At 50.3% G+C, this 13,385-nt stretch overlaps 2 protein-coding genes across 2 annotated transcripts; one reads left to right on the top strand and one right to left on the bottom strand.

Annotated features, from left to right (window-relative positions):
* Window positions 1–519: 519 nt before the first annotated feature.
* Window positions 520–2,403, top strand: CTRU02_212139 (folic acid synthesis protein; the record flags this gene model as incomplete). The annotated part of the gene is made up of 3 exons (XM_036725031.2): window positions 520–1,056; window positions 1,175–1,383; window positions 1,437–2,403. The coding sequence occupies 3 exons, from the start codon at window positions 520–522 to the stop codon at window positions 2,401–2,403; spliced, it is 1,713 nt and encodes a 570-aa protein (XP_036583196.2).
* An 8,868-nt stretch (window positions 2,404–11,271) lies between these two features.
* CTRU02_212138 (NDT80/PhoG like DNA-binding family protein) lies at window positions 11,272–12,807 on the bottom strand (the record flags this gene model as incomplete). Its single annotated transcript, XM_036725032.1, has 1 exon — window positions 11,272–12,807. The coding sequence occupies one exon, from the start codon at window positions 12,805–12,807 to the stop codon at window positions 11,272–11,274; it is 1,536 nt and encodes a 511-aa protein (XP_036583197.1).
* Between the last annotated feature and the right edge of the window lie 578 nt (window positions 12,808–13,385).

Here is a 13,385-nt window from a genome sequence, read left to right as displayed (position 1 = left end):
CAGCGCACTCGCACTCTCTCAGGCCACGGTCGCTTTTCACAAAGGGCGACATGGGCTTAGAGTAAGCCCAATGTCCGAGTCAATAGCAGCCCATTCTATGCCGCTTCTAGCTCGTTTGGAATTGACCAGGAAAACTTTGTTTGAATCATGACATGATCTAACCTCCAGCCCGGTGCAACCACGGACGAATCCAAGCCACGCCGGGTGCCGGCCCCCGAAGATACGGATCAGATAGTAGGCAGCGGCCCGTATCGACTTTGAACACTCCACAGCCTATCAGTTCTGAACGGGGGTGTCGCCCCCTTGAGAAAGAGACTACGGAGTACCCACGTTTTTTTTTTTTTTTTTTTTTTTTTTTTGCCTGTCTCCAGCAGCAAGCCCACGTCTTACCTAAGCAATATCATTGTAGGGGACCACTACGCTTCATTCTCATTGGTTGCAAGATTCTCTCACAGTGACCCTCATCACTCACACACACACACAATCTCATCCTCTCAGTGGGCGCCTTCAAGTTTTGCGATGATGAAACCTCCGATCCCCCTCCGCCACCCCTCCCTCTTTTCGCAAGCTTGTGCCCTAGCACGCAGAAACAATGCGCGCCGCAGCCAGGCCCTAACGCCGCGACTTGTCCGGTTCCAGGTCACGACACCAGCAAACTGCTACACAACCAGCTCCTTCTCCTTGCGCACACCCTGCTGCACATCATCTGCATCAGCCTCCACAATCACTGATACATTTTCCCGCTCCCGCTCCCGGCCAATCATCCGGACTCTGTCTCCGACCATGACCGCCGCTCAGACCCGGATGGCCTGCGGGTGTGCCTGCAGCGGCGGCGGCGGCGGCGGATGCGGCAGTAACGGCGCCGACCGTTTCAAGGGCCCGACGACCGCCTACGTCGCACTCGGCAGCAACCTTGGCGACCGAGTAGGTTGGATTGAGCAGGCTTGCGCCGAGATGGACCGTCGCGGCATCAAGGTGAAGCGCACAAGTAGCCTCTGGGAGACGGAGCCAATGTATGTTCTAGACCAGGATAGATTTGTCAATGGAGCATGCGAGGTTAGTGACACACTCTGTCTTCCTTTCAATAACAACTTCTCTCATCCGTGGTGTCATGGTGCTGCATGATTCATGTTTGTATAAATGAGTCCGAGCTAGACTGATTGAACAATGACAGGTTGAGACTGAACTTGAGCCCCTTGCTCTCCTCGACCAGCTGCAGGATATTGAGCGCACATTGGGCCGTCAAAAGTTCATTGACAAGGGTCCTCGGAATATCGATCTGGATATTCTCATGTATGGAGACCAAAACATTGAGCATCCCCGTCTCACGGTCCCTCATATTGGCATCCCTGAGCGGGAGTTCGTCTTGCGCCCCCTTGCAGAGTAGGCCCATTTCTCATTTCTTACCATCATCGACAACTGACATACTCGCCCAGACTCATCCCCAACAAGCCCATCTACGCATCCAAGCCTTGGAAACTCACATTTGATTACCTCAATGAACTGCCTCCGGCGGCAGCACCTCTCTCCCCAATGACTCCTATCTCTGCCGGTCACCGACCACTCGTATCACTCACCCCTACTCGCAAAACGCACGTCATGGCCATCATCAATGTCACCCCCGACTCTTTCTCCGATGGTGGCATCCACACTCCCGAGAACCTCGTCTCCACATTGCAATCCTTCGCTAAAGCCGGTGCAACAATGATCGATGTCGGCGGCGCCTCCACCGCTCCGGGCCGCCCTGAGGTCCCCGCCGAGGAAGAGCTCGCTCGTGTGCTGCCTGTCATCAAGCTCGTCCGCAGCCTTCCCGAGCTCTCCCACCTGGCCCTCAGCGTCGACACCTATCGTGCTTCAGTCGCCGAGGCCGCAGTCGCCGCAGGTGCTGACATCATCAACGACGTCTCTGCGGGGCAGCTTGACCCGGAGATGCTCAGCTATATGGCCCGCAGCAATCGCACCGTGTGCCTCATGCACATGCGCGGCACCCCCAAGACTATGAACTCCCTGACAGACTACCCTGAAGGCCTGATTCCCACCATTGCCCGCGAACTTCTCGACCGCGTCGCTGAGGCCGAGGCAGCGGGAGTGCGCCGTTGGCGCATCATTCTCGACCCTGGTCTGGGCTTCGCCAAGACGGGTGCTCAAAACCTTGAGATCCTGCGTCACATGGATGAGCTCCGCTCCTGGCCCGGCCTCGAGGGTCTCCCGTGGCTGCTTGGTTCTAGTCGCAAGAGCTTCGTCGGCAAGATTACCGGCGTACCTAAGCCGCAAGAGCGCATTTGGGGCACGGCGGCTACCGTCGTTTCAGCCGTCCAGGGCGGCGCGGACATTGTGAGGGTTCATGACGCTGTTGAAATGTGTCAGGTGGTTAAGATGGCGGATGCTATTTACAGACAGTAAAAGGGGTTTAGAAATCAGCGGAGGAAAAATGAATATAGAAAGAAAAAGAAAAAAAAAAACCGAAAAAGACATGTACATCAAGCGGCCATTAATGACGAGTGCTCAAAATAGACATATGTATAGTATAAAGCCACGAAATTCGCAAGCGTGTTCCAGAGCGAGGTCGTGTAAAGAAAAGCATGCAGTGAGGGAGCTAATAGCGTTACCCACATGTGTTGGCAGCTTGACATGGGGATTGGTAAGGTATGTCAAGGTCTGTTTATCACTGACACCAGTCGAGGATGGAAACTCAGTTTCGTTCTCTAAGTGTTCAACACATTAAAGTTACTATCAGAATCGAATACAGTAATATTTACGCATTAAATGTAAGCCAGTGGTTGCCCCCGACCGTACTATGTCCTAGTGGCGTACATCTTTTCCAGCAAACCCTAAGTGGGTATCACTAGGTTATATCCACCTTCGCTCTAAGAATTGACATCTAATAACACCAATCCTCGATAGTCTAGTGGTGAGGATATCGGCTTGTCATTAAAACGATTCGCCGGGGACCGGGGTTCAATTCCCCGTCGAGGAGATTCTCTTTTGCTTTTTGGCCACAATTAAGCCACTTGTTTTTGGTTGTGTACGATTGCTGTCTTTGTCATGGTTCGACTCTAGGCTGTGGCGTTGATTGATCATGGTGCATCCGGTGTGCTCCTAAAGCGGACTGAGTCTTTGTTGACACAGCACTGAGATTGGGCGGATGATTGGAACAGGATAGAAGTGGAAAGCGGTACTAGCCATGAATCGTTGTGAAGGCTAGAATTCGCATTTTCGCTAAACTGTTGAAGTAAGCCAAGAAGGCGGGCTAGCACGAACCACTGGTGCTTAGAACTTACTAGCGAGTTCAAGGCTCCTTTGACGGCTGAAAGATGTAGCCTCGTTGGCGTCTACACCGTAGCGTCTGAACCTTTCTTTAGCATGTATCCTTCTTTAACACTGTTGTTTTACCCGGAAATGAGTTTGGCTGTTGACATAGATCACATGTCCACCGGCAAACACGTACTCGAGGTTGTCCTACTCGCTATTCATGGTTCTGGCTTCGTCCTGTTGGATGTACTGCAGTACGTGTTTGTCTGAGATCTGTAGCAATAATGAGTTCTTTACTATCTTTGGTCAATACAGCTCTCAGTGAAAACGCTGACTCTTTACATGGAGAGCTTTGGGCTAGCAGAAATCAAGTCATGGTGTTGGACCTTTGATAGTCCCCGTTTGACAAGTTGAAAAATACCTAACCTAGCTCTCTATATCTCTCAGAGTTGGCAATTCACCTTGGTGGTTTCACTGGGTATTCTATGATGGTAGCATAATGCGATACACATCTCGAACTTGCAGCATATGCATTGTTCAGGAAGAGATGCTCTCACATAATTGCCTACACAACCACACACCCCAGAAAGACTCTTGCAGGCGTACTGTCAAGGCAGGCAAGTCTTTTTTCCCCTTTGATATATTTTGGTTGGTCTAACTCATGAGTACCGTTTTCGAAGCTTACGATCTCCATGTCTTTCTGCTCGCCCTTGCCTAGCTCCGCATGAACTCATGCAAAACTGACCCCTCTCTTCACCTTGAATGAAGACTATCAGTGAACCCATTACCATGAAAGTTTTAGGTTGCTGCGATACATTTAAACGGATTTATTTGTATATGTGTCCGTTCAATGGCACCAGTGAGTTAACATGGGTTGGGTAGGTTAACGGTCACGACAGGTGGGCATGTAGGATGGTTATACAACGCCATATACTTCTAGTTGAATTGCTCAACTGACTCAGTGAGCCTTTATTTTTTATATTTTTATTAACTCTAGTGGCTTATCTGGATATCTTTGGTCACGGTTATAGCAGAGGAAGCATTTGGTTTGGTTGCTGCCCAAAGCAGAGGATGGGTTTTGCTTCGTATACGTCTCATCACATCTGCATCATGTTCAGCTCCGCTTCATAGGTTTGAGTCGGTTGATGGCTTAATATCCATGAAGTGAGAGGCACGGCGGTAACAGCCATGTCGATAGAATTTGACAATAACCGCGCAACGATATAGCCATAATTCGTGCCACTCTCTGTCGAGAAGTATAACCCATGTTCGACTGATAGAGGGTACATCTTGGTAGCTGATTCCACATGAAAGACTATCTATGAGATGAAATAAATTGCTAAAGATACATTAAAAAACCATAAAGACATGGCGGTTTCCTCTGAGGGTTCAAGAAGCTCATGACAAGGATAAAACAGGCTCCTTTCAAGAATTCCATCAGCTTTCTTCGGCCGCCAGCATTCGAAAGCCAACATTGAGTATCAAAAGTCGCCTCATATTAAAATTTAGCCGTCTTTCGAGTTCGTACCATTGTATGTCTCTGGGCTCAAGTATATAGCGTTATTGGAGAAGACCTTCTCATCTCTGCCCAATTCCTCTTTGAGCGCTGCCACATCATTCAAATTAGGCCATGACAACCACCCAGATTCTCACCACATTAGGCACAAAATACTTGAAAATAAAGACACAGTGACTGTAGAAGGGTGGCAAAATATAATATTTTACCAACCCGGCCGCTTCAGAAGGCCCCTCAATGCATCCGATATCATGGATCAAGAGCCCTATTGGTCTCACGGAAAACTCTCTTCCTAGTTTGGGTCCAGCGAATTGGTGTACAGAAGCACCTATCTGATGTAAGCAAGAGACAAAAGGCCTATAATCAAAAGCCGTTCCCGTTGACTTTGGATGAAAAAAAGGTTGAACATCGGCTCGCTCGATTGAGTATAGTAACGGCCGACTTATACACCTCCCTTTGCCACCCCGTAGCGCTTATGCCATCCAAGTAGAAAGTTAATATAGTTCTCCATGTTCTGCAAATTTCTTGTATTATAAACTCGAGAATCCGTAACTGACATTCTGCACCAGTCATGATCCTCACCAAAGTAGATTCCCGCAATGCCAATGGCTCACTGAAATTTGCTTTGTTAGTGTTCTATTAGTGAAAGTGGATGATATTGTTGAGAAATACATAATATAGGTCTCCAACTGCCTAGTGGTAAAAAGACAGTTGTCAACGGATATCAAACATGCATTCAGTAGAAGCAAACCCCTCAGCAATCCAGGTCGAGGGCATGCTCCTATTCGACGGGCCGTTTGAATCTCTGAACTGTGAACATTACCACCCAAGACAGCCTACCTGTTTCTTACTTTGACTGCAGTAGCCGATACCAACATTTCGTTCCGGACGAAAAAGTTTACTAGACCAACACACAACCGGCAACCAATGCGCGGTGCCAGCCGCGCCTTTACGGCGTTGATCCTCGGGCCGCGCTCGAAAAAAAAAGCAACCTCCCGAAACCCTTAGGGAGACCGAAACAGGTCGGCAGCATGCCGCCTGCAGAAACCGACGCCTCAATCGCAGTAGCGGAATCTCATTCGTCACATGGGCGTCGCTGGGTCGTCATTCTACCGTCATTCTATCGTCATTTAGGCTCGTCTTCATGAGACCAGCGGAGACAGCTGTGTGGCCAGACTTCATAGTGAGATAGATGAGTTTCCCCTTGGTGAGACATTCTATGCACGGCCATTAGTAACGCACACTGAGAAAAAACAAATATGCCCGCTGCTGTGCATGTTCCAGAGACACGACGAATCATTAACGACGTACACATGTCGCTCGAAAAGAAAACAAAAAAAAAAGAATTCCAGGGAAAGAAAAGGTGGATTGCAGTCTGTTCCATTTGGCCTGTCTCTAGGGGCCACTAGGTTTGTCTGACAGCCCCGGTGAGGTATAAACTTCGGATGAGCCAAAATGCAATAGAAAACGGGCGATGAGAAGCCTAGATCACGTACTGTAACGAATGACGGATGGAACAGAGCTGGGCACGCAAGAACGAAGGCGACTTGATGAAACGTTGTCTGAGACCGCCTGCGGGTGATTTAACAGCGGCAGTTCAGTGCGTCCAATTAATGGGAATCACTGTCCAAGCCATGCCTAGCTGCGGTAGACAGTTCTTCCAGGCTGGGGTTTGATGAGGGGGAAATAGGTGGTCCGATTGGAAGGGAGGCTAATGGCGGGGTTTGCAGAATCGGTGAGGCGTCTGAAGGGCGGATAGGCAGCTAAGCCAATACGAAAAATAACAGGTGTGCTAAAGGTAGGGAAGGCAACAAGCACGCGTCACATCAGTAAGGTGGTAGTGGTAAGCCCTAGCGACGATGTTAGTGTCGGACGGGAGATGGGGATGATCTGCATGTGGTGAGACCGCACCTTTTGCATTCCGGAATGAAGTGGCAGGATTCTGACTCCCATCCAGACCTCAAAGCCTTGCCAAGATGGGAGGCAAGATGAACAGGAAGGTGGAATGAGGCGGGAGAAGGATGGTTCCCATAAGGCTGAGAGAGTATGTATGAGAGAGAGAGAGAGAGAGAGAGAGAGAACTTTGTGTAACGTAAAGACAACCTCTGGCCATGAGATGAAGGGGGGGATAGAGAATCTCCCTCGGACAACGTGGCTGCTGGTTTCTCTACGACTGTGGCATCTTAGCGAATACTGCTGGTGAGTATGAGACTCTCACCGACGGCTGAGAATACAAATGTAGCTTTAAACTAGTACATCTCTCCATAAACCCTTCGGGCTTCACTTCAGCTGGCATGGGTAGTAGCAGTTGCATGGGCCTAAACTAGCGTATCTTCGGCAGGGCGTTGACATCGCTGGACCCCCCCCTTTCGGGGCCATCCGGCTTATCAACCGCCCTACCATTGCATTGTGTAGCTCCAACGAGCGTATGCGCAAGAGCGCAGAAGAAGGGGGGGATACAAAGTCAAAACCATGTAGATATGCTGCCCAGGGCAGAAAGCGTGGCTGGCGGGGTCTATACATAGAAGTAGTAGTAGTAGTGTCGGGTGATCACCCTCATCACATTCCTTTCCCCCCAACCCCACTGTGACTCCATTCCCCCGGGTCTCAGGCTTACCGCCGGGCTCCGTTCCCCGGGGGAGGTACTAGTACTAGTACTGGTATAAGCACCGCTGAAAGACACGCACTGTGTGCACTTTTGATTCTGCCCTCCTTGGAGTCATCGCAAACCAGCTCCTTCAACGGTACAGCTGCGCCAGCCTCTTTTCCATTAGTGACTACGGACGTCGCAACTGAGGATTGCTAAAGCTCCCTGGGAGGCAGGGTACGGATCCCCCTCTTGCTTGACTAACGCCATTAGCTTTTTTTTTTTCAACGAAACCTGACTTTTTTTTTTTTTTTTTTTTTTTTTTGAGTTCACAAACTTGGGCAGTCATTTATTATCTGCTACGATCTAAAGGAAAGACACGGGCATTTCAAGAACTACGCAAGCTAAAGAACCGCCAGTGCTATGTATAAGCACGAGGCCAAGAAGCTCCGAGAAAACCAACCAACCGTTCCTGCGACCGCCATGCCACGCAGCATATACAGGGCCAAGGCTCAAATTTATTACCGCCATGTAGCAGTACTACCTACCATGCTAGCAGCTAACCAGGGCGTGCAAATGGCGCAATCTTTTGCGCGTCTCTCCCCCCCTCCTCCCTTTCTTGTTGTATATTGCTTTTTCTTTTTTCTGCCCAACCACTTTTTTTTTTCTCCCCCCTCACTCTGAGAAGCCCCCAAGCTCTTCAATAAAAAATAAAAACAAAATAAAAAAAACCGGACTTATCCTTACAGAGTCTAAGACTCTCACTAAAACACTTTTAGCTTCTAAACTAAAACAGACGGTATGAGGAAAGGAATGTCACTCAAAAACCTTAATTGGACATCAGCTGAACCTGGTGGAGCCGTCCCAATTTGAACGTCGTTTCTGTTCCCCCCGACTTACACCACCGGGATGCACTTTGATATATTGAGACATGCAGTGATTTTTTATTTATTATTATTTTTTTTTTTTTTTTTACTTCTTCCCAAATCTCTCAGCAAGCCACCACCCGGCAGGCAGCGTTGACCGGGCCTCACATGGACAAAGAAACAACCAACCCCGGCGACGCTACTTTCATTGAAAACAAGCAAACATTTGGAAATAAACGAGAACGAAAGGATGAATAGGGTGGGAGGGGGAGGGGAGGTTGCAATTTCCAATTGAACCGGGGAGGGGATGAAATCCAAATCGAGATCATCTGTTAGTTCCCAGCAATTTGGATGCGTTGACTTGCAGGGACTCTCTCCACTGTTTCAGTATTTCCCTCGCAGTAAAGCCATTCTTCTTCCCCAGCCTTTCTGCTGCCCGGCCTTCTTCATTGTCTCATAAACCGATTTGGAATCTCCCTCGTCCAGTCATTTTCTTCTTATCACATTTTAAATAATAATAATAATAATAATAATAATAATAATGTTAATGATATTGGTACACGTCCAAATGGTATCACTCCAATGACATACGCGTATCTACGAGTTGCGTGCTGTGAGCCGAACCAGAACCTCGGTGCCCCCAGATACAACCAGACAATGGTCACAGCACGGCTAGCGACCAAAACCAAAACCCGCTTGTCAAAATTTCGCCTAGCCGAGGACTTTCGATTCAGAGGACTATTAGGGGTTGTCCACGGCATGGACAGGACGCCAGCATGTGCCAATGTGCTACGACTTGTCCGCTACCACACCCTGGCAACTGTCCTCCGAGAAACCGCCTTCCGCTCTCCTCTCCTCTCCTCTCTCTCCCACTGCCCAACCCTCATTGCATAAGGTAGTTTTGTGTCAAGGAAGCCGCCGGGTTTCGCGGGTAGCTGCGCATTCACACAAGCGCCCGCGCACCAGGAAAGGCAAGCAACAGCCAAACAGGCGAGCCATACTTCCAGCACGAGACGGGAAGTAGCAGGTTCATCCTGCCCCTCCCTTTCATGCTGGCCAACCGCCATTTCTTCGGGGCGTATGCCGCATATGCCCGTAGGATGCGCGCCTCAGGAGTCTCCCACTCGCATCCTTCGCATGAACTAACGCCTCCTCCCCCCTCCCCCGGTACCTTCACCGGGCTTTTTGTTGTTCCTCCAAGCTCTCTGTCGCAGCCTCGACGGGCTCACGACAAATCAACGCCACCGCCCCAAAATTCCAACCAACCACCCACCGCCCCCCCGTCCCCATCGTTCATGTTGTGTTTCCGACAAGGTTCGTATAGTACCAGACCAGCGGTTTATTCTTACTTTTAATTTTATTTTTTTTATTTTATTAATTGCTGCTCACCCGTGCCCTTTTCGTCCCGTGTTTTTGGAAAAGGAGGGAAGAAAATGGCCAAGGGGGAGAAGTGAAGGGGTATCCCTCAAGATGGGGTGAGGGAAAGGGAAAGAGAAAAGAGAAGGAAGAGGATGATGAAGAGGGTGGGAAGGGGGTTGGAGATTGTTTCGCTCGTGAATCTGTGTTTGGTACCGCATGGCAGCCAGCCAGTCTCGTCTTTACCCAGGCCACCATCTCCCTCGTCCCACCCTCCCACCATCCATTCCGTGGATGATGATTGTTAACTATTATCCTTTGATATTTGCTGTTTCTGTCGTTGTCCTCGCTTATGGCCAATCAATTCATGTTACTCGGTAGCGGAAATCAAGGGTTTCCGGACCAAGCCGATAGAGGGAAGTAATGCAAGGAACTGCCGCAATAGGACACCAAGTTTGCTTCAACCATCTGCTTGCATTCATGATAGCCTGCGGGTCTCCCCTCGGTCCTTTTTCTTCTTTCCACTATCTGGAGGACGTCCTCTTACATTTCCTCCACAGGAATGTATGAGTCATGGAAATGCTGCTCATCGCATATAGCTTAGCAAAAATTTGTCCACTTATACACACACTTGACAAGCAAACAACTCGTCCAGTTCCAGCCGGCGAATGGTCGAGTAGACGAGGAGGCGGACAGGTGGAGCAAGCAAACAAAGCCCTCAAGTTGGCTCCGCGATTTTGCAATTCTGGGCAAAGCATCGTGTCAAATTTCTGCCCTCGTGGGCATGTACTTCGAAACAAGGAAAATAGGTTGCAAGTACTGCGGCTCCGGAAAAACATACCAAGTACCTGGCATTGGCGCCCGCGAATGCTTCCCCAGTACCTGGTCCATTTGAGACACCTAAGCTCCATGTTTCGACGCCGCGAGCCCGACTCCCGTTCGTTCCTCCTGAACACCAGTCCCTTTCTTGTCCTTCACCGGGACCTCCGCTCTCTCTGTCTCCCTCATGCTCGCGCCTGCAAGTGGATTACCATAAAAAAATGTTTTCTTTGCTGAAGCGAATGTCCCATGTCCTCGAATCATTAAAAACAACAACAAAAAAACCCATACACGGCACAAAAAAAAAAAAAAAAAAGTAAAGAGAGAGTAGGGGGAGGCGGGGAGGCGAAAAGAAAGTCAAGAGACGAAAAAAAAGCCAAAATGCGCAAGCGGGTATCCCTAAAAATGCCTGTCTTTCTCCGTATTCCATGAGCCTTCTCGCCAAAGTGTTTTTTTGTCTCCCAAACTTTTCCTTCCTTTCGACTTGTTTCCAATATTGGATGTGTCGGCCAGTTTTTCCCAGCCCTCAAGCCAAGTCATAGTTTATCTTTGTTGGTTCTGCGCGCCGGTTCGCCGTTATCCTTGTCCCTGGCCAGATTGGTCTGCTTCCCGACATACACCCTTTCCCACTCGGTTCTCGCGTTATCCCCCAAAAGATTCCCCTGTGATGTTGCCATACGCCATGAGTCTCGCCATTGAGTTTATGCCAAATATTGTGTGAGAGTTCTCCAGCTAAAATAGATTTCAGAAGTGGGGACCTGAAAGGCAAAGCGATTGTTTGCCAACGTCTTTCAACCCGTTTCCCGTATCGTTACCGCCGTATGCGACTATATGATCCACCTGCTAGAGCCTAGATATTGTCGAGGTGGGTCGTATCAGGTCATGTTCGTAAGGTTGACTCCAGGCTGCGATACCATAGTTGTTGGGTAATAGCCGGTCGATGTCGTCTTCCCCTCGTACGGACCGCACCGTTGGCTCGACATGAGTGGCCCTTGTTGGAAAATACTTGGCAGCATGCCAACTTCGGGGTCACGTTTGACTCTTTCATGAAGCGGGTCATAGCTAGACGTCATATGCGATCCCATGCTGTCCTGCCCGCTTCTGTGATTCGCAAACATTTCCACCCCTCCTTCCGCGTCAGCCTGTTCGTAGATAGCACCGGGGTAATAGCGGTACTCCTTGGTCGTTTCCATGGTCTTTGCATCCTCAGGAGGGATCATCGGCTCAAGCTCCGGGTGGTGGCGCACTGTTCCGTAGTGTGCTCCTCCGCGTGCCTCAAAAGCTCCTCCATAACCGCCCCCCATCATCGCGCCTCCAGTAGAGAAGTCTGCCCCAAGAATCGTGCTGCTTGGGTAGCCGGTCAAACTGCCACCTGAGCCTCCGGGGCCGCTGCTTGTGCTGGCACGCCTTTCACTCTGGTAGTGTCCCGGAGAACGCCCTCGGACAATCATCTTGGCTGACTTCCGGTAGGCGATTCTAACAAGATTATCGGGACCTTGGCCTACATCAGCCCACAGTTCAATCAATAGATGGTAGTATTGCTGGGCAGCCCTCCTCTTTCCATTGTTCGCCGTTGCCTGTTTGAACTGGATGCGCTCGAACGTGTGTTCCGTCTGGTAGGAGTCGTTCCCTTGATGCGAGCCTGAGAAACTCCCGCCGTCTGCGAATCCAAGCCTCGGGAGCCCTCCGAGCGCGCTATCATGGGAGTAGAGCCCAAGTGGGTGTGATGGCTGATGGTATTTGGGGTGTAGTCGCACCTTTTCAGGCTTCGCTATCGGTCCCTTATCTCTTTTGGGCGTGTGTTGTACCAATTCGATCGTGTGGGAGTCGTTGTCCGCAACAACGGCCGAAATGGACATGGCGAAGCCGATAATTGTGTAGGATTGCGTGGAGCCGCTTTGCGTGAACTGCAGCGGCTGGCCGGGATAGTGCGGGTTCAGGTTGAAGGAGCAGATGCATGAAAAATAATTTCTCCTGTAGCACGTCCAGTCACCTTCGGACTGGAAGAAACCCTTGTCGATGTTGCCATGTATGTCAACTTTGACTGGTACGCCTCCGTCCGTGTACTGAAGGATGCCCAGGTTTGTGATGGGGCTCAGCGGAGGCACGCTCGTCTGTGTCCTGGAGGACGGCGCATAGTGACCAGTGCCATCCATTCTCAAAGCAGTTGGCGCAGTGAAGCTGGTAATTGGACTTGAGGTTGGAGATATAGGGTGGCGTCGTAGAGCGGCTGGGTATGATGGAGATCTGGGATGGTGCTCCGAGACCCTCCTAAAAGAGGGCGTCGCCGGAGAATACTGGTCTCTCGTGCTGATCTGTGTGCTAGGATGAGGTAATGCTGTGGAGCGGTGGCTATGTGCCATGCCCGTAGCAGAAGTGCTAATGTCACGTAAGTTTACGAGTCTGGCCATATTTATCTAGAGTTCTCTGTCTTGTTCGGGCAAGAAACAGTCGATTTGGTTCTGCAGGGGGGGACGGTGTGCGACCTACTTTGAGCCCAGGCGAGGCCTGACGTCCAGGCTGGGGAAGACGTGAGAGGCAGCAGTATGGTAGAAGCTGCCGTCAGCAGAGTACGGAGTGGTGCCGGTGGTTATAGGTGGATTGAACAGATTTAAGAGAGTCGGTTGCTGTGGAGGTCCTTCGATCGTCGACAGAGGAGCACTGGTGTTGTGTTCGTATCTAATGGTGCTGTTAGCCCGAGTGCCCTACTCTCAAGTGAGAGCAATGTACAAGGCGAGGGAAAGCAAGGCAAAGTAATGAAAAGCCAGGCACGACAACTGCTGTACTGCGTCCGCATGCAAGACACAGTGTCAGTGCGACCAGTTCCAGCTCGTCGTACTGCCAGCAGCGCGGCGTTGTACAACGGCCAGCAGATACAGAATCGGGAAATGTAAGGACACACCACCATCTCTCGCGGCAATGGGCGGGAACCCCAGTGGGTTTCTAGTGGCACGTTGGGTGCCAGAAGGCAGCTACCCATGTCTTTCCA

The sequence above is a fragment of the Colletotrichum truncatum genome (assembly GCF_014235925.2).
Source record: "Colletotrichum truncatum strain CMES1059 chromosome Unknown Contig_0008, whole genome shotgun sequence".
NCBI lineage: Eukaryota > Fungi > Ascomycota > Sordariomycetes > Glomerellales > Glomerellaceae > Colletotrichum > Colletotrichum truncatum.
This window is presented reverse-complemented; position numbering and strand designations above follow the sequence as displayed.